This window comes from Pan troglodytes, chromosome 12, assembly GCF_028858775.2.
Source record: "Pan troglodytes isolate AG18354 chromosome 12, NHGRI_mPanTro3-v2.0_pri, whole genome shotgun sequence".
NCBI classification, from domain to species: domain Eukaryota; kingdom Metazoa; phylum Chordata; class Mammalia; order Primates; family Hominidae; genus Pan; species Pan troglodytes.
The window spans coordinates 67,773,746-67,799,665 of NC_072410.2; the positions used below are offsets into that span (position 1 = coordinate 67,773,746).

Below are 25,920 nucleotides of genomic sequence, written 5' to 3' on the forward strand. Positions count from 1 at the left end.
TTTACCTGAAACTCAAATTTAATTGAGCTTCCTATAATTTTGTTGGCTTAATCTGGCAACCCCATCTCAGTTGCTAACCAATGCCCATGCTTTGAGGGCCCTTGCTTATGCAAGAGACCCTCCTCCAACCAACTGAAAATGGTAGTCTCCTCCTTTTCTGGATGAAGGAGAGTCAGAGAAAGAAAAAGTCTGGTTTAACAAACCAAATCCTCTCCAACCCTCCATCACTACTAAGTATGAGGCAAGGATTTGAAAGTTACGTGACCCTTTCAAGCTACTAGGCTGTAGTATTAGATGAAGACGTTAACACTTTCCTTAAGGGCTAAATCATCACCAGGTGATTATTATAAACTACGTCTTTCAAAAAACAACTAATGATATCCCCTTATGCTTAAATGTTACCAGGCTTTAAATTGGGCAAGGTCCCTCTGTAGCATTTAGGAGAAGGAACTGGTAATGACTTCCTATTCATTACCAACATTACTTTTTCCACATCTCTTGATATGGTCTGGTTGTTTCTATGTTGGCATGCCTCTGCACTTGATTTTATTTTTATTGGTGTTTTCTCTCTCCTTTTTTAATATCATAAGCTCTTTTAAGACTTATAATAATCTTATCACATTTCCTTTGTAAGTCTCACACTAATCAAGTTTTCAATGAATGTTGATGATACTGGTGACATTGATGATGAGGAAGAAGATAAAGACAGAATATGCCTGTGAATGGTATGAATTGAAATAGAATGTACTACGTTATATAGCTATAAAGATTTTGGCCAGGTGCAGTGGCTCACATCTGTAATCCCAACACTCTGGGAGGCTGAGGCAGGTGAATCCCTTGAGCCCAGGAGTTGGTGATCAGCCTGGGCAACATGAGAAAACCCAGTCTCTACAAAAATACAAAAAAATTAGCTAAGCATGGTGGTGTGCATCTGTAGTCCCAGATACTTGGGAGGCTGAGTTGGGAGGATCAATTGAGCTCAGGAGGTCCAGGCTGCAGTGAGCCATGATCATGCCACTGCACTCCAGCCTGGGTGACACAGTGAGACTTTGTCTGAAAAAAAAAAAATTTTTTTTTTTGGATGATGAGTCAAGAGTGAGTACAAAGCTACAGTTAGGAAGAGTAAGTTCTGGTGTTATATTACATATTAAGGTGACTATAGCTAATAATGTATTGTATATTTCAAAATAGCTAGAAAAGAAGATCTCGAATGTTATCACCACAAAGAAATGATAAATGTTTGAGGTGATGGATGTGATAGCTACTCTGATTTGATCGTTACACAATATATACATGTACTGAAATGTCACATTCTACCCCGTAAACATTTGCAATTATGTGTTAATTATAAACAGATTTTTAAAGAAATTGTTCATTTCAAAAACACTGTACAAATATTCAATGTCTTGTTGCATTCATTGACTATATTTCATGTTTTCTTTTGAAATCTGTGTAGTTATGTTCTTCTTGGAATGCAAGCACAAATACATTTAAAATAATAAAGTTTTATGTCATCTGAAGAAGGCCTAAGGATAAGCTGATTTTGCAGGGGTAAGAGGTGAGCTTTTATTTTAGGAGAATTTCTGCAAGGCCCTGTCAGCTTATCCTCACTGTTATACCACCTTTCTAAACCAAAAAAAAGGTATTCTGATTGTGGGTAGCAATGGAAGCAGCAGTGCAAACCGAGAGGTGCCTCAACAACCATACCTCTTTTTTGCGATGGTGACTTCCCCGAGTTCTGCGGGTGTGGGCTATTTCTGTGTATATACTACACAGTTTGGAAATAAAATTGGCTACCTTTTTACTCTTTCCCAGTTCTCACTTTCCCTGTAAGCCTTGGTCTTAGCTTTGGAAATCTACTCTCTGACCAGTTAGTTGGAGTTTTTTATTTTTAGCCATGTTTTTAGACTCTTAGGTAATGTCCTTTCACATCTTTGCAGTCACAGCATGCATTAATTATGGATGTCTGTGACATAGTCCAGAAATAATATGAAGGCATTTAATGTCAATAGTAAAGGGTGAATTAGACAAAGTTTTATTCGGACAATTATGAGTTGGTCTCTCTATTCAGGACTCATAAAAAATGCATAGGTTTTCTACTGAACACAGTGAAATCAAGTCTTAGATGTGCCCTTATGGAAATCAGTATTATTCTACGAAGCTTTTAAAAAAAATTATATGGTTGATATTTAGGCTAGAAAATACTTCTGTGGTTGACCTTTTCTATTTCTAATCTGGTTTTCTATTCATGTGGAAGCACTTTCCTCACGGCAAGCACAAAACAAAAATGGTTCCCCTTCCCCTAGACAGTAATAAATACTGAGTTAAAAGAGGTTCTCAACTGAGATAATACGAATTCATTCCTTCTTGTCCTTGTAGCCCAGTTACAGATTTTGTCCAAGAAATGTTTTTGACTAAAAATGTCTTTTGTTTGCTTTCGAAAAGTGGCAAGAACAATCTAAATCCTCACACATAACTGTGCTTAATTTGTTGTCTAGTTTTCGCATTGTTTGCCTGCTTTATATTTCCAGGACAATTTATTCTCTAGTAAGAGACAAGCACACTATCAGTAGGTGTCCATAAAACCTCCCAAAAGAGCTAACTCCTAAGAGATGGGCAGCAACAGGAGTCCTGAGGCACACAGATGGAGCACTAGCTAAATCGTAACTGATGAGTGTCACGTCAGTGCCCTGTTTACACCGTTAAACAAGGAGGTCTACGTAGTCTCCTCTTTCAACATTTCTACTTGAGCTACTCACTTTTCTATCAGTTTCCAAAGGATGGTAGCATTAGTTGCCCTTGTTCATACTTCAGGTAAGTATGTGTTTCTGGGCTGTTTTAGAACGGGATCTCTCTTCACTTGGGGCTGTTCCACATGGGGGCCTCTATGCACCACCATGTCCACTCCACAGTTACAGTGGAGGGTGGGAAGGGCAGATGGACATGCTTACTGGAGGGCACAGGTAGCAGAAAGTGAGCCTGCACACTGAGTGTCCCAGGTATGACACTCTTGCCAAGTGTACACACTAGCATCGGCAAAGGGAAGCGGCAGGAGGAGGCCTGACACCAAGGAGAACTCCTGGCATGCCTCCTGCCTGCTGACAAACCCAGGCCTGGTGGCTCTCACAATGGACCTGGGTTCTGCCTTTGGATCGGCCACTGTTCACTTCTACCCAGGCCACCCCACCAAACTTCAGGATCTCCATTCTCAGCCTATAAAGTGGTTGCAGGGATTTAAGACTCAAACTATATTATTAAAACATAGACTATCAATAGAAATTAAACCAAACAGGCCTCAGCTCACACTTTCAGGAGTCACCACAGGTCCCCACTCCCTCACCCCAACCCCCAGTCAATGACTACAATTCATCTGTATGTAACCATTTATGGTAATGAATCACGTATCAGTGAAAGTTTTTCCGCAATAGTCCTTAGTATTAGTACTTTCTAAAACTATCAGATTCCTTTCTACCGTTTATATATTGACATACTACTTAACCTGTAAGACAAAAAGGTGAATTTCCATAAGCAAAAACAACACATTTGCTGAAAAATGGGCTCTTTCCCAGTGATTGTTATCTGGGGAATGGAGACTGTATTGTTAAAATACTGAAATACCCTTCTTATGCACAAAACATTTCATATTTGGGAATTTATTTGCCCAAGATGGGAATCAGAAGCAGTTACAGAATTGGGCTCCTCACCTCCTCCAGAGTATCTGATTTCTCTACCCAGGCACTGATCTGAAGAGCTGCCTTATGGGAAAAAGGTTTCTAAGCTCACTTAATTTCTTGTTCTTTCTTCTATAAAACTAATAAGCCCAGAAGAAATGTTAGCTATCTGAAATGAAGAGGCCACATTACTGGGTACCAGCTTATTGCCACCAACTCATCTCATAGTTAATGTCTTTGATCTGCTAATCTCTTCTTCCAAAGGTATTTAAAATAACACGAGCTAATTATTTTGATTTTAAAAAATAGAAAATTAATCAACTCTTATAGAGGAAATAACCAAATGATTAAATTCTATTTATATTACTCTAAATTTCTTGCCACTTTGTTTATATGCTAATACACATATGCACGTTCTCATTTGCAGTCAGTGATAGATGGTATTTTGAGTTCAATTTTTTCTTTTATCTTGATACATTGAAATGTGCATAAAATACAATCTTCATACTTGTCATTTTGAATCACAGCTTTGTTATACATTGCCAGATTGTTTGCTAGAATTGAGTCAATTTTCAGTGCTGCCAAAAGAATGAATATATTGGATTCCCAATAATGTTGTAAACATTTAGCTGTTGTTATTTATTTTTGCTACTTTAACGGGCATTTCACCACTCTTCTAAAGCATATTAATTACTTATATTAAGTATACATATATTTGTCTGCTAGCAAAATTAATTTTAGGAAAAAGGCAGTTTGGCCACTGAGGAGTGGAACTATGGAGAACAAAAAGCAGAAGGAATTCATCCGTATCTTTGAAATATAATCCTATTTGAACTAAAATTACAGCTTCTTTTAGGTTTCACTGCTTTATCAGTGACACACAGCACACCTATTTTAAAACAGCATGTCCATCACACTTCCGGGAGTTTGGACTTTGTATTCACTGTTTATTGAGTGAATTACTGACTGTGTTATTCAGCTGGCAGGTGGTATGTGGAGTTCTCTCTCCCTTGACACTTATGCCTTCTCCTACCTCACATGTCACCAGTGTAGAGTATAAACTGTTTAGCCTTGATTTTTACTAATTTGATAATCACTGAAGGCATTGAATAACTTCTAATAATGATACAGCAGCTCAGGTTTGTAGAGTAATTTACAGTATGTGAGAACATGCCTGTTAGAAAAACTAAAAACTGCCCCATGTTGCATTGGTCAGGCAATGAAGGTAGTTTTCACCCAAACGTGGTTTATAATGTAAAATTCTAGTAGTAATAGGGAAAGGCAAGACAAAGTGCATTAAGCAGAACCTCATTTGTTCATTTAGTCATTCACTTTTTTTAGTAGCTTCTATTTGCACAGCAATATGACATGTGCAGTGGGGACCAGACAGATGGGCTCTACTGCCAAGTAGTTTACTGTGTGTGAAATGCCTGGGAGATGCTGACACAAGTAACTGTGTGCCACATGGAGTGCCACAAGAGCAATGGGTGCCATAAGAGCAATGACAACAAAGGGCTAAGGGATGCAGAAAAAAGGACAGGTTATTTCTCCCTGTAAAGTTGGAAGAGAAAACTTCCAGCTTGACCTTAAAGGGCGGGAGGACTTGAAAAGACACATGAGAACAGCATGAGCAAAGAACACAGCCAAAAGAAGGGCAAGAGTGCATGTAGCCTCCACAGTTACACAGATGTGAAGGAGCACTAATGGGCTGGTGGGTTAAAAATGCTGCTAAGGAAGGTTAAGGCCAGATCATGGAAGGCCATGGATGTCCCAAGGGCTCCACAATGAGTCAGCCAACCAAGGGGAATCCATGTGGTGGCAATGGTAACTATGCTTTTGGGAGACTCCAGAAGAGGGTGGGATGGACTGAGGAAGAGGGGATAGAATTAGAGACCAGCATGACTACCATAGCATAGATGAGAGAGAGTGAGGGCTTGAACGGGGAGAGGAAGGGACAGGGGAGAACAATCAGGCTTGTGGAGTCATGGAATTTAATAATATTACACGTTATACTTATTAAGCACTTGAATAAAATTTAGAAAAAAATTATAAAATCAGCATTCTGTACAAAGTTTAGAATTCTTTTTCTATTGATCTAATTTCTACAGTTGCAATTATTAAAAATTTCTAGGTAGAAATACTTTTTGTGATAGGCCCTCATTCTCAAATGCCAACTTAAAGAAAACTCACTCTAAAGGAACTTAACTTTCATCAGTTATTTTTTATGATACTGTGTTCAAATTTTAAATTAAGGAGATGAAAACTTCAGTTCTATTTTTTCGATATAAAAGTTATTTCCAAAATACCAATGTTGTAAAGTGGCCCTCTGCAGATAATTTGCAGCCTTCTCTCTAGTACTTTGTATTTTCAATCAGAAGTGATGTGCTCCCACTTATTTGGAGAGATGAAATTGATGTTCTGAGTCACTGCCAGACATTTGCGACTAAGTCAACAGCAACAGCTGCTCTGGATTTCAAATTGCTCAAGCAAATACAGAACACAGTGTGAGCTCTGGGTAATGACTTAGGAGACAGAAAATGAGGAAGATGGGAAGCGGTGTGTAATCTAAGGCCACATTTTTTGGTGAGGTATTCCTATGTATGATTCTCAGTATAAGAGCGGGTAGCTGGCATACAAAGAGCTTGCACTTCAATACAAACAGAACGACTAAGTGGGAGCATGTTTAAATACACACACGTGTGCGCGCATGCGCGGGGCATACTCTCTCTGTGTCTCTCTCTCTCTCAACGTAGAACCATGTGTCAATCACTCTGGACCTTACCTGAAAAATCAAGTGCACACACTCCTCTCTGATGTTGTCCTTTCAACAGCGACAAACATTTTAGAGTTTGTGTGTCCCACACATGAATAGCAGCATCTCTTCCAACCTTAAATAACAGAATGACTGTTATTAACTACTAACACGTTATACTAACAATGATTTTGTTCCTTAGAGTCCAACACTGCTCAGAAACCAAGATAAACCCATTTGGAGAATAGAAGGACCCTAGGAAATCATCTGCTACAATTCAGTTATTTTTGAGATGAGGAAACTGAGGCACTGTATCTCTAAGAGGCTTGTCCTGGCAATCAGGTAGAGTTCCAACAGAGCCTAACCTGATGCCTGGGCCTTTAAGGCTAATTCAAATTTCCACTGTGCCTTGTTTTTGTCAGTTACTTCTACCATTCCCTCTCCTGCCTTCCCAGCTCGACACAAGATTCTGCTTCTCAGTCAAGGAAGTCACTTGTACATTGTCATGACGCTATCCAGAGTTATTTTACCCATTCTCAATTACGCTACCCACCAGAAGAAGGCCTGGCCCCGCTTCTCCCCCTGGGAAATAACATTTTCATGGCATAACTATCTTTCAGTAAGGTGGATTATCTTTGCAGGGATACAAGCTTCTATCACACTAATCCCCAACAACAAAGAAAATTATAATAGTAAAGTGGTTTTTCTCACTTGTAATATGTAGTGGGGGGCGGGGAAACCTGTTGGGTGTGATGACTTTAAAAGGAAAAATGGGAGATAAAGCCATAGGCATAAATGAGCAGAATCCAGGCCACTCCTACAGAGGTCTCTGGAGGCCCAGTCTCCTGCAGGTGGCTGCTGGAATACTGTTTGCCACTGGTTTACCTTCCATCAAATACAGTATTGAGTGCAGTATCTCCTAGGGGATTTATGTAAAAAAAAAACCACCTCTGGCTTTTACTTAAAAAAAGAGGCTATTAAATACACGTGAATCAAGCACCATCTGTTTATAAGACAGACAAAAAATAAGGGCAAGTGAAAAAGCAAAGCAATGATCAATTACTTGTAAAACCTTATAACATCTCCTAACACAGTAGGTCTCTAATTTTCAGTTGGAGGGACAGCAAATTCATGTATAAACCAACGGTCAGCCCTTACCCTTTGGAGGATTGTAACCCTTTTAAAAAACAATTTAAAAGCTGTGGATCCTTTTTCCCCCAAATACACCTTTTCAGTTGGAGGGCCAGCAAATTCATGTAGAAACCAATGGTCAGCCCTTACCCTTTGGAGGACTGTAACCCTTTTAAAAAAAAATTTAAAAGCTATGGATCCTTTTTCCCCCAAATACAACTTTTTAAGGGGGTGACTCCTCTCATGTTCTCATTTTCATTCATAGATTTCATGAACCCCAGGTTATGAACTCTGTCCAAAGGCTTTACCACCTGCATGTCGAGTCTCAGGAAAAGGGCTTGTCTCATGTTAACCTTTGACATTATACCAAGAATGTTTTCTTAGAATTTGCCACTTAGTTAATACCAGTTGAAGTATTATCTGCAATTAAACACTCATTATAAAAACTGAACAAAAGTATAATCTATACATTTGAGGAAAAGATAAAACTAAAAATACTTTTGACAATATTACTCTTTTGCCAGCAAGGTAATACATCTGTGTTTAATAAAGTCTTTAATAAATTAATGATTATTTTTCTCTTTACACTCCCAAATGATTGTAGAGGGTCCCTGTTTTAGCAGCTTTTTCAATTACAGACTCAATCTAAGGTTAAGGCATTTCAAAAAAAAGTTCAGATAAAATTCAAGGTGTTTTTATAAGGCTAAAATACAAATTAGTCAAAAGTCTTATGGTTTTCAGTCTTACAAATATAATTATACTCTGGATGTTATAGTATTTTTAAATGGTTCATTCAATAAATATTTATTGAGTACCTAGGATATACTAAGTCCTGGGCATACAGCGAGGAAGTATATAAAGCTGCTCCTTGACAAAACTTTCGCCATTTTAGTTTTAGCTGGTCCCATTCATAGATCTCAACATTCCAGGAAAAGAACTCCTCAGAGGTCTCCCAATAGTGCTAAAATGCTTTGGTTGATTCTCCCATCATCTTGGAAGGATCCAATGATCACTCAATCTTCACCTTCCCATCTCATGTTTATTTCTACCAAGTATTTCTTGAATTTCTAATATGTAAACTGAATTCAAAAATTAAATTCTCTTTTTGGCTAGGCCCTAGTTTACAGGAGATAGATACCTGCCCAGTAGCCACATAGTCCTTCACTGGATGGATGATCAGGCTGAGAATGTCGTCATCGTGCCCCAAGTACAGCCTCTGGGAGTGCTGCTGCCGATTATACACGACAGCAACTGCAGCAATGTGGTAGACTACTTCTCCAGCTTGTGTGTAGAACAGATTGTTTCTACAGTCGTAGCCTCTATAACTGAAGCACAGGTCCAAGAAATGCATAGCGGTTGAACAAACAGCAAATGCATGGAGCAGGAGGTGTCAGAGGCAAGGCTAACATATTGACATGAACATGTACAAGTGGAACCCCAGGTGTCACATAGGACAGCAACGTTTAAATGAGGATATGTGGCCGTCTGAGGGCATGAGATGACTCTCAAAAAGGCACATGGGCACTGAATATTGTAACAGAATCTGTTAGGAGATCCTCAGCTATTGTGTGCGCTTTTTCTTAAAAATGATCATCTGAGAACACATCTGTGATGAGGCACAGGTATTCCTTTCCCATCCCCCCTCTCATAAATGCCTTCTGCCCACTGCAGAAAGCCATTCCTCTCCTCCATCTGGAATCCTATTACACTGTATTACTCTGGGACACAGACCCTTCCAGGGGCACCAAAACAAAGGAACAATTCAAAATACAAGTATGCATGTTGAAAGAAAACAACTCTAATGACTGGCTAAGGATTCCTGCAAATCAAGTGATTTCCAATTCTTTGCTTTCAACAAAATTGTACAGAGACTTAATGGAATTACCAGCTGAAAGATCATTATTTTTTGTGATATATTGAAATCAAATATGACTTTTTTGGCCTATCACAGGAGTTTGAAGAATTGAATAACATTGCTATAAAATGGCCTCCATTCTTACCTAATTATTTAAGAGAATAAACTTTCTCACTGCTTACATCTATACAAAAATGAGAACTGAGAATAGACTCAATATTAAACTTTGTTACATTCTAACGGCAAGTAATATAAATGCACAGATCTTGCAACTGAAAACCAATCCATCATATCAAAATAATTTCCAACAAAATTTTTCTGTGCTTAATAATTATATGTCACAATTAGTAATATATTCATGTTGATTTAGTCGACTTTACTAATAATTATAATTCAAATAAACTGTTAATGGAGCAACAGTATCTAACAGAAAAATAACATGATCCTCCTAATTAAAAATTTGTTGCCATATTAGAAAAAAAAATTTATTTCAGTAACATTTTAAACCCAAAACACATCTAAGATATTACTATATCAACATGTAATCAATATAAAAACTTATGAGATATTTTACATTCCTCTTTTCATAGTAAGTCTTCAAAATTGGTGTGCATTTTACACATGCAGAACATCTTTTTTCAGAATAGCCATATTTTAAGTGCTCAGTGACTGTGTGTGGCTAGTGGATATTGTATTGGGCTGACTTAGAGTCTTAGGACCACAGAAAAATTTTTTTTCTTGCAGAGGGTATGACATGGTGACAAAGGACTCTCAAGCATAAAAAGATTATGTTAGGGTAAAATTTTATGGGAAAATTAGAATGGAAATGTGAACTTAGGTAGAAATATGAATGATGTAAAATAGCTTCCTATTTTAGAAGGACTTGTTCAGGTATTTTTTTTCCCCTTTTGAGACAGGGCCTCACTGTTAACCAGGCTGGAGTGCACTGGCAAGATCACAGCTCATTGCAGCCTAGACCTCCCCAACTCAGGTGATTCCCCAACCTCAACTTCCCTCCTGGGTAGCTGGGACTAGAGGTACATGCCACCACATCTGGCTAGTTTTTTGTAGAGATGAGATTTCACCATGTCTCGAACTCCTGGGCTCAAGCAATCCACCTGCCTCAGCCTCCCAAAGGGCTGGGATTACAGGTGTGAGCCACTGTGTCTGGTCTCACGTATTTTTTAAGTTGATCATAGTGAGAATCAAACATTTATGGCATTTAGGTTCCTTTGCATCCATTTAAAGGACTGAGGTATTCATAATACAGATAGTATCTTCTCAGCCATTTAAACCGACATTAAAAAGTTTTAGTTGTCTACTTAAAATATGCAAGGGTGCATATAATTTTATAAAATTCAAAATTATTTTGGGCACATGTGCAGAAAATATTTGAAGAAAATACTGTCCTATGGTGGAGCCAGCAAAACACAGCAGGGGATTAGGGGAAAGGAGAAAGAGGAAGTGAAGATGGTGATGAGAAAGAAGTGCAGCAGCAATGAGCAGCAGCACCCTTTAAGTCATGGAATTCTACGAAGTCTGAGAAATCTAGAGACAATCACACTGTGATGGCCACAGAACATCAACGAGGGAAGTGGATAGAGAGTCACACTTAAAATAGCAACCACAGGTACAAGTGCACACTGCAGAGAAGAGCTAGCCAGGAGGAGGACGACACTGAGGGGAGGGGATCCCTTAAGCCTGGTGCTAAGGTTGGTGACAGCCAGGCAGAGACAGAGGAACACGTACGGGCGCCCATGACAGGCCACCCACCCGTGTATGAACTGGAGTTTCAAGCTGTCCTCAGGAGCCTTTTCTCGTTTGAGGAAGGGCACTACGTGGTTTTTCTCTTTACTTTGTTGCTTTAGCTGAGGTAGATCTTCTTTGTAAACCTTAAAGTACAACAGAAACATCTGGGTGAGATGCCTTTCATCAGGTTCCAAAAATATCAGTATCTTGACATTCTTGTAAAATCTTTAATTGCTTCAATAAAATGTCTTTGAAAACTTAAGACATGAGAATGAATATTACTTTTTCCTAATGAATAAAACTAATATGAACTATTTTTTAAATAATTGGGATTTTAAAATAATCTTTCTTGATTTGTTACTGTTTTCTTAATGCCTAGAAAATATATTAGTAAATTTTAAAGGAAATTAAGTATCAGTAAAATATAAATAAAATAGTTTGTTTTATTTCTTCTAAGGCCAGAAATCTCTTACTGATTCTGACAGTTGAAAAATGTGGACCTCATGAGTCATGACAATTTTCTCCTGAAATCTCTCTTTGGAATCACATTCACTTCATAGCTTCATGCATCTTAACAGATCTGAGATACAGAGCAAAGATCAATCTTGGTCTAACTTGGGACCTAAAACGTGCTGCTGATTGTACCATTTAAACGCATATAAAAACCCATCTGTTGTTTACTGTGTATTTATACTTTACTACCAAGAAATGTCCATTTAACAGGTGGACAATCAAATCCAATCTAGTAATAATTTCTCATCTTCATCAAGTTTTTATTTAATCAAACTCTTTTAAAAATCATAAAATATAAGACCCCTGTTTAGGATTTGATCAAATATCATTTGTAAAAGGTCAGAAGAACTCTCACTACTGTTTTGTCTACTACAGATGCAATTAACCAAGCTTCTAGAATCTAAAGGTTATTATTCAACTTAATTCATGATGCTTTCATCAGCTCACCAACTATTTACTTTAGAGCAATGAATTCTAGTCTTGATATTTCTATTGTTTAAATGGGTCTCATAACCTCTGTGGGCTTCAAATTCTCATCTGTAAAATTGAGTTAAAAAAATCCCTGTTAAGGAATAACTCAGGAATATTGTGAATGTAAATCAAATATCGGTGAAAGCATTGGAAAGTGACATGTCAGGGAGAATATACAGGTTGAGTATTCCTTATTTGAAATGTTTGGGATCAGAAATGTTTTGGATTTCAGATTTTTTTCAGATCTTGGAATATTTGCATTATACTTACTGGTTGAGCATTCCAAATCCAAAACCAAAACACAGAATGCTCCAATGCACATTTCCTTTGAGCATCAAACCAGTACTTACGAAGTTTTGGATTTTGGAGAATTCAGATTTTCACATTAAGGATATTCAAACTGTTTAAGTCGTAGGCATGAATTTTAAGTCTACCTTTTCATTCTTTTATTTATTTTTCTTAGAGACAGGGTCTTGCTCTGTTGCCCAGACTGGAGTACAGTGGCTTGTAGCCCTCAATCTCCTGAGCTCAGGCAATCCTCCCACCTCAGCTTCCTGAGTAGCTGGGACTACAGGCCCAGCATTTTTTTTTTTTTTTTTGTAGATACAGAGACCGTGTTAACTAGGCTGGTCTCAAGCTCCTGGTCTCAAGTGATGCTCCCACTTTGTCCTCCCAAAGCATTGGTATTACAGGAATGAGCCACTGTGCCTGGTCCCTTTTCATTCTTCTACTAGCACCATTTTATTAAACAAACACTTCCCAATTAAAGATTTCTTTTCCTAAATTCTGTATTGTGTTTAAAATTTATTGTCTCCTGATACCAGAGTATAATATTGTTTAGTGTTTGCATAATATTTCCACATTAATAATTTCCTTTCAGGCAAGATTGACTACGTTCAGCGTTGTATGGCCACAGACAATAATCTCTTTTCAAGTCCTTTTTAGTAGTCATATTGCATAATACAATGTGTCAATGCACAGTCAAGATGATTTCGTCATGGGGCTGACCCAAACCATTAGACTGTCTTGGTACGAACACAATTTTTCAAACTCTGAATCAATGACTGATGATTATGGGCTGAAAAATATTCCAATTTAATGCTTATATAGAGGCAAACCAAGTAGTGCATAGAATGTGCACTTTGGAGAGAAGCCTAGGTAAGCATTGTTATCCTAATACGACAAGCAAAGTGGACATGGGCAAGTTACTTTACTTCTTTCAATACATGGTAGCTGCCATAGGCCTATATCTTAAATCTCTATTGGCGACACTTACAGTTCATGTATCTGAAATTTGAAGTCTTATTCATTCCACATTCATGTACAGAATCTGCTTCACATATCTTTGTTAAGTGACAAGAAAGAAAAAGAGAACCCCCATGGTTATTGCTGTAACAAGGTGGTATGTGTTCAGATTCCGCTGAGGGATTGCTTTAACACTGTTTAGTGCTAAAATGATATGTCAACTTCCAAAAAAATTGAAGTCAGCTGATCAGCTTTCCTACTAGAGGTAATTTCTGACTGGAAAGATTAATACACATTTTATTTGAGCTTTTACTTTAAGTAGATAATTACTTTGATTAAATGGATAATGGTTGCAGTAAGTTAATAGAAAAACCGGGCTAACAAGCTCACATGCAAACCACCATGCCTCAAGGGTATCCATCCTTGTAAAGCAAACACATGCTTTCATAATCTGCTAAGAAAGTGAAAAAAGACCTATGGCTTACTTGCACATTTTTCTTCAAAATATATTTTAAAGTTTTAGGTGCTAGGGAGGCAAAAAGCCCAAATACCAGGGGTTCAGTTTTGAAACTTTGCAATTACTTTCTGCTGAAATAAATTTTAATGGTATGATTGGGTAAACACTTCGGTTTTAACCTGCACTTAAAGGCACAAAGTAGACTATTTTTCTTGTTTTTGCCTCAATTCTCTTTGTCTAAGTGCCAGTCATTTTTAGTGCTATGTCCAAATCCAATGGGATCCCCTTCTGGGGTTACAAATTTTCATTGCTCCCTGCTTACCGACCTGGCGATCATAATTGATTTGAGCTTCTTGCTCAATATCAGAGTCCAGTTCGGGCACATCAGATAAATCTGAATCAGATTCTTCACTGTAGGAATCAGCTCCACCTTCTGCAGAGATACAACCCATAAGAAACAAGCAAAAATTCTGAGACTCTGAGCAACTGAAATTATCTAAAATATTTTTCCTTTTATCCTAGCAAAGTAAATAAAAACTATACCATAGTTTTCATTTAATATAAATTGTTAAAACATCTTTCTTTCACCTTTTGGTTTAGTTCAGCCCACCCTTCACTCCTTTCAGGAACATTAACAGACTAGGCCAACTTCCTTCCCCACACCACCCACCAGGCAGACTAAACTCATTTATACTTTTTTTGAGACAGGGTCTGTCTCCTAGGCTGGAATGCAGTGGCACAATCTCAGCTCACTACAACCTCCTCCTCCGGGGCTCAAGCAATCCTCCCACCTCAGCCTCCTGGCAGCTGGGACTACAGAGATGCGTACCACCATGCCCAGTTAATTTTTAAATTTTATTTGTAGGGACAGGGTTTCACCACATTGCCTAGGTTGGTCATTTACACATTTCTATTAGATAGCAGATACCTGGGTTTTAAGCTTTGTTTTGTAAAATGGGCAGGTTTTAAAAAGGGAAAGGCTAGGGCAAAAATAAACCCAACCATTTACTTCAATACAGATCCTCTTTAGCCTTTTAACCATGCCCACCCAAGTGTTGGTAATTGTCATGGCCCAAACCACCACAGAACTCTTGTCGACATTTATTCAAATAATTTTTCATTTTATCACCTGCTCATCCCTGCTGACATCAGAGATAAATGAAAAGACTACATACATGTCCACTGAATTGGAACACAGAGGCCCCAACCGTGAACCACTGCTTGAGCCCCATTCTGAAGGCCACTTACATTTCAAAGGTTACCCTGTTCCCCTGCAGCCTGACTGAGCAGACCCACTGCCTGTTACAATTGTCCTAAGGAAGCTGAAATGTATCCTCTCCTGTTATTCCCCAAGGGTTAATTCTTCACGTAAACCTTAGACCTTCAACTTGCATTTGGGAAATCTGCTGATGGTTTTATAGAGGTTTCCTTATGTGTGATGATTCTCTTTTCCCTTACTACTTATAATGCTCTGCCTTTAACTTTTGATCATTTAAGATGTTTCTTGGGGTATATCTTTTTGGATTCATCTTACTCGTGTCCTTTGCGCTTCCTAGATTTGGCTTATTTTCTTTCCTAGGCTTGGGAATTTTTCTGCCGTTATTTCCTTGAACATGTTTTCTGCCCATTTCTCTCTCTTCTCTTTTTGGCATGTTGGTAACACGTAAGTTGCTGGACCACCCTAAGTCTCTAAGCTATCTTTAGTCTTTTTCTTTTTGTTTCTCAGATTGGATGGTTCCCAGTAATCTGTCTTTCCAAGTTCACTGTTCCTTTCTTCTGCTTAATCTAGTCTGCTATTGAACCTCTCTATTGAATTTTTCAGTTCAGTGGCAGTACTCTTCAGAGAAAGTTTTTTTTTTTTTTTTTTTTTTTTAAGAGATGGAGTCATGTTATGTCACCCAGGCTGGAGTGCGGTGGCACAATCGTGGCTCACTGCAACCTTCACCTCCTGGTTCAAGCAGTTCTCCTGCCTCAGCCTCCCCTGTACCTGGGATTATAGATGCGCTCCACCATGCCTGGCTAATTTTTGTATTTTTAGTAGAGACAGGGTGTTTCACCATGTTGGCCAGGCTGGTGTTCAAACTCCTAACCTCAAGTGATCCACCCGCCTTAGCCTCCCAAAGTGCTGGGATTACAGTCATGAGTCAACGTGCTCAGCCAATCCTCAGAGAAAGTATTTCAAAAGTACCAAAATTCATTGAGTAGTTTTAAAAAACACCTTCTATCTCTAAAGTTCTCAATTTGTTCTAATATTGCTCTCTTGACCTCAGTGAGGGCCTTTATGACTATTATTTTGAATTCCCTGTTGGGTAAATCACATATCTCTACTTAACTGGGGTTGCTTTCTGGAGATGTCTTGCTCGTTTATCTGGAATTTCATTTCTTCATTGTCACTGACACTGTGTGTTGGTTTCTGTGCATTAGATTTAAAAAAAAACAAAAAAAAAACAAAAAAAAACCTCTCCCTATCTCGTCAGACTGGCCTTGTATAGGAGAAGGATCTCACCAATCTGACTGGCCAATGGTTTTAAGGTGCCTCTCAAATCTGTGTTTGTCCAGACTATTGTCTGTTTTGGTGGCCCCTAGAGCTTAAGATGTGCCATGTCCTGTTGGTACCGCAAGACTGTAAAGGGGGGAAGACATCAAGACACTTTTGATGTAGCTAGAAGGGTTGGAGGGTGGACTATGTGTTTCAATTCCTTCTATCTTCACAGTGAAGCTGAGCACAGTCATTTACCGCTCACTTTTTCTGCACTAAGCCAGGTAGAGAATCTGTGACAAATGCCTGTACTCACATTTAGGCTGTACCCTCTGATCCTGGGGAGATAACTCCTGAAGTGGGCCCATTGTACCTCTACCTCTTCATTTTCTGTGGTTTAAGTCCACTCAGGAATGCGAAGCCCCATCAATTTCCAGAGCTAGTTCGTTAAGGAGACAGGTGGGAGCTATAGAAGGTGTGGCACTTGGTGTATGACCAAACTTTTTCCAGTAAGTATGGGTAGGCTTAGATGTATCACTGGGGCGAGCCAGAGCAAAGGCTCATGAAGTGCTGAGCTCTGGCTGCTGGAAGGCTATTATATGTTTGCCCTGTTAGCTCCTTGATGGAAATCATTTGATGGCAGGCCATCAAGTAGCATTGGAAGTGTATGCTGTAAGCCCCTTTTGGAGAAAAAAAATGGGAGTTGCACATTCCCAACCTTTTTCTGCACTGCTCCAAGGGGATGTCACTCCTGTAAGTGTTTGTAAACCCATTTAAGACCACATCTCTGTTCTGTGATATAGGAAGACTAGAATATTCCTAGTCCCTTCTGCTCCCAGAGCAAAGAGGTTTAGGATGGAGTCCTCTGGGAGGTAGCTGTAAAAGTTGGGCATTCAACACATGGCATAAACCCCATCTGGGGAGAAATGAGGAGCCGCATTCTTAGAGCACCTTCTCGTCACCACTCCTAAGAGAAGAAGCCGCTGGAAGTACCTACAAGTCCATATAAAACTGCCACCTTTCTCTATGGTCTAGACAGACATTCATATACTTTGCCCCCTCTGCTCCCCGAAGTGGGAGGTTTAGGATGCATTTCCTTGAGTGGAAGCTATAAAAGTTGGGGAGCTCAACGTGTGGACAAACTCCTTCCAGAGTATATTATTAGATCTGGAGTTACTGCTGGGATGAGTCATGGGAGGAGGCTCAGAGGTCTGTTTCTTAGGCTGCCAGCTGGGTTAATGCGTGTCTGCCCCTCTAAATCCCTGTTGCATACTGGTTAGAAGGCAGGCCGCCAAGTAGCCTCCGGAAATGTGTCATAAACCCCTTCTAGGTAGAAACTGGGCTGCATTTTTTAAGCCCCTTCTCAGAACTGCTCCAGGGGATGAAGTCCCTGGAAGGCTTGAGCACTTGTATCAAACCGAGGCTTCTTTCCCATGGTCTAGAGACTCCCAAATGTCTAACTCCCTCTACTCCCAGAGTTGGTGAATTAAGAGCCAGTCCACGGGTAACCTAGAGTTAGGGCACTATGTGTGAGGTCCAAACCCTTCTCTCCACAGGGAGAGGTTGGGTGGTGGGGATTCCTGTCCCAATTTCAGGAAGCAGTGCCCAGGGTAGGGTTCCTGCCAGAGTGTGCCTCAGCTTTTCCTACCTACCCAATGTGGATGTTTTCTCAGTTGCCTGGTGGGTAGGAGTTTCTCAACTTGTATGACTTTCTCTCAGAGAGAATGGACCTGCGAATCAATGTGTATTTGGTGTCCATGACTGGAGGGAGCGTCAGGAGCTTCCTATTCTGACATTGCAGATGTCACGTTGCTGACATCCTGCTCAACTTGCATTTGGTATAGTAACTTCCTTTGAAGAAAATTATCCAACTGACCCATGTTAATCTTTAAAGTTTCTTCTTATCTTAAAATTTTAAGATTACAGGAATCAATTTTCCAAAATTGCTTAAATCCTTTACCTATAGTATACATGTTAGACCATTCTTTGAAATGCCTATTAAAAAATAAAATGATGTTAAGAAATTATTGCTGGGTTTACCTTGGGGTGTAGTTTCCAGCATGCCGTTGCTGACACCTGGAATAAACCTCCACTGGAAAACTGAGTGATCAGCCCCTCCTGTGCTCAACACCCACTGAAAGTCATGGGACCAGCGGACATTTGTGACATGTGCAGAATGGCCCACATACTTTCTAAATTTGGCTCCTGAAAGAATATTTTTTGAGAGGATTAGTTATGAAAAAAGAAGAGTTCATTAGTTTAAAACAACCCCCCTTCTGTTCATGTTGAAGAGTAAAATCTTTAAATATATCTGAAAATGATGTTCCGTCTTACATATTGTAACAAATAACCAAATGCTTCAAAATATATCTCAATTATTCCAATATGCAGTAAGCTAAAAATAGGTCGTAAAATTTAAGCCCTGTGGCTAAAGACACATCTGAACCTGTTCCAAATAATGCCTACTGCTTCACTGATTCTGAAAATAAATGACAGAGAATGAACATCTTACACATTCTTATTTAAATGAAAGATAAGACAGGCAATCCTGTTTAACAGGAAACAGAAAATAATTCTATGGAAATAAAATTATTGTTTGGAGTCACGTAGACATAGAGTTTGGAGAATCATTTTTTCCTCCTTAAACTGGTTGCTTTACTCAGTGAACACTAACCCCAGGTAGTGAGTGCAATAGAAAAAGCTACTTGAAGTGATATTTGTGGTTGAACTACAGTAGTAAAGCCTTCAGCATATCAGCATATGCTCAGTACACAGCGGCATCAAGGCACTCGAGTAATAAGCAGGGTCCATCTTACATGGAGGCCTAGAACCCCAAAGTCCATGGTAGATTTCAGGAGGTCAAATACCCCAACCTCTCTTCAAAAACATTTCTATTTCTCACAGTTTCTCTAAATGAAATCCCTTTTATTAGGGTTGGGGGAGGCCATCTGTTCAACTATCACATGTTTAAATTTCAAATGTCCACTGGAGAGGCAATGATTTGTAAGAAGGTGAAAATTACTGCTACATGTCATGCTCATACATTTTTTGAGAGCATGCTCTGACCAGATAAGCCTCATTATATCAGGGGCTCTGAGAAAAATTAGGGGAATTCTGCTGCAGAAGGGAAAGGAAGCATTGGGTCTCAAAAGCAAACTTGCCTACTTCAAAGAGTTACCTCAATCAGTTTCGTAATAAAGTCAAACTGGCTCCAACTAAGGTCAGTTGGAAATGTTGGCTCATGATTGAGTAATTGGGGAGCAGGGTATGCTCTTCCCAACTCTCTTTAGATCTTAAAGTGTTGGCCTCTTCTTTGCTTCCTTGACCTTTATACCTTCCTCACAGATCAATTAGCCTATCTCTTTGCAGAGGTTTAAAAATATGTCCACAAATTCTCTGATACAAAATGAACAGAATATGGCAAAAGTGAAGCTGACATCTAAGAGGAGGTTATAAAAGGTACTGCAGATTCTTCCTTGCTGTCTTTCTTGGATCTCTATATGCCACGTCATAAGCACACTGGAGCAATCTATGGAGAGGCTCACACAGCAGGAACTGAGGCCTCCTGCCAAGAGCCACATGAGTGAGCCATCTTGGAAGAAGTGAATCCTCTGGCCTCAGTCTAGCCTTCACATGACTGCAACCTCATGAGAGACCCTGAACTAGAATCACCCAGCTAAGCTTCTTGGGACTCCTTGACTCCCAGAAACCATGATATAATAAATGTTTGTGCATTTACACTTTTAAATTTGGAGAATAATTTGTTATGCAGCAATAGATAATTAATATAGCCTTTGTAAGCTGGAACTAGAACCTGCAAAAGCATTAATGTCATTAATACTTAGGCCTTATCTCTCTCATCTTTTCTTTCTGCCCTCTCTCCCCGCTCACTCACTCTGCTCTGGGTACATTGGTCTCTTTGCTATTCCCTAAACATGCTAGGCATTTTCTCTGCTTCTAGGCCTTTGCTGTTTCCTCTGTCTGAAGTGCTCTCTCCCTAGATATCTGAACAGCTGGATCCTTCATTCTCCTTCAGGTTCTAAGTCAAATGAAACCACAACAGCAAGCCCCTCTTTGACCAACTCATTTAGAACACTGCACTGCCCAATTCCAGCATTCTCTGCTCCCACTGTTTATTTTTCTTCACAGCACTTCTCACAATCAGATGTTTATATTTTCTTGTATATTAACTGTGGACCAGTAGAACAAAAGCTCCATGAGGGCAGGGATTTGTGCTTGTTTTCATCACTGGCCTATCTCCATCCCCTAGGACAGCATTTAACAAACACTTCTTGAATAAATGAAGGCCACACCTGTCTCTCAAAAGGCTTTCCTTGGGACACTGAATGACTCCACCAGACCTCCCTTTGTCCTCTGCACCACAGGAGGGCTCAGGCCTCAGCCCTCATGTCTTCTCTATCAACCTCCTCCCCCATGGCTTTAAAGTGCTGTCAACGTGACTGCCAAGTGCACATCTCCAGCCCTGACATCTCCCTGGAGCACTGACAGCTCTGTGCCACGTCCACCTGGATGCCCAGTACGGGCCCCTAACTTACAACAAGGAAAACAGACCGAGACATTCCTCTTCCCCTTATGTGCACTCCCAGAGACAAACATCTTTCTTCTCATTTTCCCAGCTCTGTAAATGCTGCCACTATTCAACCCACTGCTCAAGTCCCAAACTTAGAAGTCATCCTTGATTACTTTCTTTTCCTCTATTCTCATATCCAGTCCATCTGTAAGACCCTCAGCTCTGCTTTGAAACTGTTTCCTAAGCCCGACCAACCTTTCTGTATCTCTTCCTAATATCTTTGTCCAAGCCACATCATCTCTTACCTGGACTCCTGCAATAACTTCTCTACTTGAAACCTCCCTTTTCCTAACCATTCCACAAAATATCAACAGTCTTAAAAGCTTGGATTGGTCACATCACTCCATGTAAAACCATCCATAGTTTTTCATTGCACTTAGAAGACGACTCTGATTTCTAGTAGTGGCCAGGGGGCCCTTTACGACACAGCCCTGTCACCCTCTCCAATGTCACGGTACGCAACTCTTCCCCTCATGCACTAAGTTCTAGCCACACTGGCCTTCCTGCTCCTGCACTGCATCAAGCTTATCCATGACATATGGAAGGCCAGCACCAGCCCCTCCAAGATCTAAGATCCAAGATTTCTGCAACTCAAGTCTTAACATTCAGGACACTCATCATGGGAGGTGGCTGTTCAAGCTGTCCATAGGCCATGTGTCATAAAATGTACAACACAAGTCCATTTGCTATCAGGACATGGATACTTTTGTGGGTTGCTGAGGTGTAATGCAAAGGAGGAATGGAACGGGTGCACCAGGTGGAACATGGAGAGCCTCTGAGTCTCCCATTGGAGTAGGGGTGAGTACCAAGGCTATTAGGACATGGAAAATTGTCACTGAGCAAGGCCTTGGATTTTACCTCGTTTCAGTGTCTGTGTGGTGATGGTCAAACAGGATATAGTCTAAGTGGTATCAGGGAAAGCTGTCAGTATTGATCCTAATTATTTTAAGATGTGAAAACTGTCAAAATGAGAAAAACAAATTGGTTTGGCTACGTAAACATAGTACAGTAGCAGTCATTTTCATTAACTGCAGAACACTTACGTCTAATTACTGTGCAACTGACTGTTATACACATATAATTGCAAACATGTCAAATTAACTTGGTTGTGAGTTTTTAAAAATCACAATGGAAAACAATAATGTTTGCTCATTTCCCACAACTGCTCATGGTCATCAGCACCTGCCCATATCTGGCTGTTTACAGGTTCAAAATGTACAGGGAATACTTGTACCTTGTCACCTAAATTACAGACAGACACATTCCACCAACTGCTAGTATTCCCATCAACAATTGCCACTCTTTTATTCACTTCCCCACCAGTAGTTTTGGTACAAAAAGGACACAAAAGCCTGAATGTCTCAGAGGCAAATTACAAGATTTATAAGCCATGTGTCATGAAAAGTAGAACACAAGTCCATTTGCTATGAGGACATGGATATGTCTGTGGGTTGCTGAGGTGGGTTTTGCTACTTCTCACCATACTGTCATCTGGCTGTCCATCTCTCCTCATTCATGCAGATGCCCTCTGTGTGCCATTATCCAAAGAGCTGTTTTTTATGTAACGGTGACTCATTTTGACAGCACTACTCACCCTCTGTAATATAGTTTGGACATGTGTCCCTGCTCAAACCTCATGTTGAATTGTAATCTCCAGAATTAGGGGGGGGGGCCTGGTAGAAGGTAACTGGATTATGGGGGTGAATTTCTCATGAATAGGTTAGCATCATCCTCTTGGTGCTGTCCTAAAAGTGAACAAATTTTCATGAGATCTGCTTGCTCAAAAGTGTAGGAACCCTGCTCTAGCTCTGTCTTGCTCCTGCTCTGGCTTTGTGACGTGCCTTCTCCCCCTCACCTTCTGCCATGATTGTAAGTTTCCTGAGCACCCCTCGCCCAGACGCCAAGCAAATGCTAGCATCATACTTCCTGTGTAGCCTACAAAACCGTGAGCCAATTAAACCTCTATTCTTTATAAATTACCAAGTCTCAGGTACTTCTTTACAGCAATGTAAGAATAGACTAACACACGCTTTCTTTTCTAACAGATCCACATTTCCATTGCTATTTTCCAGACCAAAGCACACCTTAAAAGACTTGGGATGCATAGGATATCAATTATCATCGAGTTATGTTTATTCCCAAGTTCTGACACTAGAGACCAGTAGTGTTGCCACTGACCCCAATGTTGTTTCTTCTCAATTCTGAATTCCCAGGTACTTTCTCGGAGGCCTAACTTACCCCCTGCAAGTATACTACTCAATCTAACAAGATATGCCCTATTACTCAAAGGGCTCTTGTGGGGAAAAAGAAGAGTATGAATTGGGCATGTTGAGATAATTCTGTGCCTTGTACATTTTAAACGGATGGTCATTTTGTGATGTTTCAGTGATGGTGTCTTGTTATGCATTTTATGTTCCATTTGTACCATAACTGTCACTGCTTCAAAACTGCCAGTTAGCTGAAAATGACTTTCTGATTGCATTTTTCAATCCCTTTCCTTGCTTAGTCTAAAAATTGTTCAAGTGAAAGAGTTTTCAGGCAGTAGCATGTCCCTGTTGATTACTTTTCTAAGATTGGATTTTCAGGCACAGTTGAGGAGTCTCAGAAGAGCCTGAATATGGGCTTTGCCTAAACTTGCAAAGGAAGAAGAGGTCATTACATGGTTAATTCATCACCTTCTACAACGCTTGACTGTGCCACATAACTGAAGTCAAACAATTTTAACAAAACAAAACAACAAAACATGAGGGCAAAGAGGGTTGCTTTGAATCAAACTTCTCTCAAAAATTTCACCAGTTATGTAAATCTAGTTTGCAAAATTACTGCTATGACGAGAGGTCCATAAACTTTTATCACCACAACCATGATCAGATTTTAATTATGTCTGAAAGGATTTCCTTTGCTTTTCCATGTATAAGCACAATAGCTCTGAATCATAAAAGAATTTTAGTTACAACATTTTAACGGACTATATATAAACTATGAATATTTACATAAATATGACTTGTTTGAAATGTGAAACAAGGCTTACAAATCACAATATGGTAATAACTCTATTAGCAAATTCTTTCTTAAATTTGCAAAACCACATATCTTAAGATGTCAAAAGTAGAAGACATCAACACATTCTATTTAAAATTGTTGAAAAGTAAATAAGAATATACAAGATAAAATAAACAGTGCATTGGAATAGACAGCAGGAAGATCAGCCTTAATTGTACTGTATACAGTTTAGAGTAAATCTTTATGCAATGAAACATCTCTTTTGGCCTTACCTCTCTTGAGACAAGGAAATTTAAACAATTTAACCAGTCCAAAATCATCTCCAGACACCAGCACTGAGCTGTTGTAATTCGCATCCACTGAGTTGATGTCAGTAACCTCAGTGTATTTGGGCCAAATTCCACTCACTTCAGGGCCTTTCACGCATGTCCAGGAGGCCCAAGGAATCCCTTTAATTTCTTCTTTACTTGTTAAAGGCTTCCCAGCTGAAAATAATCAATATTAACATTACATTTAAATAAAAAGTTTATTCTAATTTATTTTTTATAAAGATCTGAAACTTTAAGAAAACTTTTGTAAATACAGAAAACTACATATTTTAATCTCTTTATCCCATTTGCGATTTTTTCTTTTTTTGCATGGCTTAAAGAAAGCCCACACTCAAAACTCAGACATAAAAAGAAAATGATGAAATATTCAGGTGATGCATCCCTAAATATCCTGACTTGATCACTACACATTCTATGAATGTCACAGAATTTCACATGTACCCAATAAACACATGAATGTTTCAAAAAACTTAAGAAGAAAATTATCATACTAAATGTAATGTCTCAAGCCACTAACAATTACTTAATTACCTTGATACAGATGGTATTATGCTTTGTATTATTAATGAAATGACTTTTATCATGTATCATCATGTTTAGTCACCAACGCTTTGCCAGGTTTTAAAAACTTTGGCTAAGTTCATCCTCAACTTCTATTTTTCATAATTTAAGGATGCTCAGAAGTGATGTCTTTAAAATTCAGGCTCAGTAGATTAATGAAAAAAAATTAGTGAATATTATTTAAATTTATAAGTACTAGGCACTGAAAATCTACAAGATTATGATGAAATAAAATGTAATTCACGGGGGAAAATAATCCCGACCGTTGTGCTGTGTATATTCCCAAATGGGGATGGCCCACTACCCAGTTCCCACCACAGCAGGTCAGGGATGTTCCCCAGAGAGCACACAAAGAAGGAAACAAACATACATTTGGGAAGGTGTTTAACCATACACGATTTTAAAATTCAAAATCAAGACATTTAAGCATATTACCTAACTTCTCTCTCAGAATAAGTATTTTCAAAATAAAGAACTGGTGAGAATAAATGCCCTTATATAATACTGGTGCATTATCAAATTGGCACCTTAAAATTCTAGACTGTAACAGCATTACGTAAAACTTCATTAAAGAGACAACAAAATAAAAACGTCTGTAGTTGGAACACAGTCTTTCACCTAGTGTTCTTGCCTTGGAGAATACAGTCCTAGGAAGTAACTCAGGAGAGAAAATTCCACCAGTACAAGGGCATTTGGAATTCCAACAGCTGGACCAACAAAGAAACTAGAAATAAGCTCAAATACCCAATAATAAGACAGTGATGAAGTAAATTATGATGCCACCCCTGAATAGGATGGTATTTTATTATTGCAAATGATAAACATGTGTTTAATATTTTTTCACATAGAAAAAATATATGAAGTAACGTCAAGCAAAGAAAACAAAGAAATACATATTTCAGCAATGGTACACTGAAGAATTTGATAAGGCAGAGTCTTAATTATGACATTTATTTTAGCATTATACAAACTAAATGTTAATAAATGAGTATTATGTAAGTCAGATGAATCTCTTATAAAAGTTATGGTGGGGTCACAAAAATAGCATTTAAAAAATCCCAATGGGCACATTTCACCAAATAACCAGTAAGAGATTCCAATTATGAAGAACAA

At 39.1% G+C, this 25,920-nt stretch overlaps 1 protein-coding gene across 15 annotated transcripts in view; it reads right to left on the bottom strand.

Moving 5' to 3' along the window:
* The window catches only part of EML6 (EMAP like 6), a 251,024-nt gene that overhangs the window by 97,789 nt on the left and 127,315 nt on the right, over positions 1 to 25,920 (bottom strand). For all 15 annotated transcript variants that reach the window (XR_010149134.1, XR_010149136.1, XR_010149135.1 and 12 more), the window contains 6 exons: positions 24,190 to 24,402; positions 18,364 to 18,528; positions 14,171 to 14,277; positions 11,183 to 11,301; positions 8,693 to 8,879; positions 6,454 to 6,559 (listed from right to left, as the gene is read on the bottom strand). Coding sequence is in view for 9 of the 15 variants with exons in the window: in XM_063789079.1 (XP_063645149.1) it covers positions 6,454 to 6,559; positions 8,693 to 8,879; positions 11,183 to 11,301; positions 14,171 to 14,277; positions 18,364 to 18,528; positions 24,190 to 24,402 (897 nt within the window). In the remaining 6 variants the exon portion in view is untranslated. The remainder of the gene's footprint in view (positions 1 to 6,453; positions 6,560 to 8,692; positions 8,880 to 11,182; positions 11,302 to 14,170; positions 14,278 to 18,363; positions 18,529 to 24,189; positions 24,403 to 25,920) is intronic.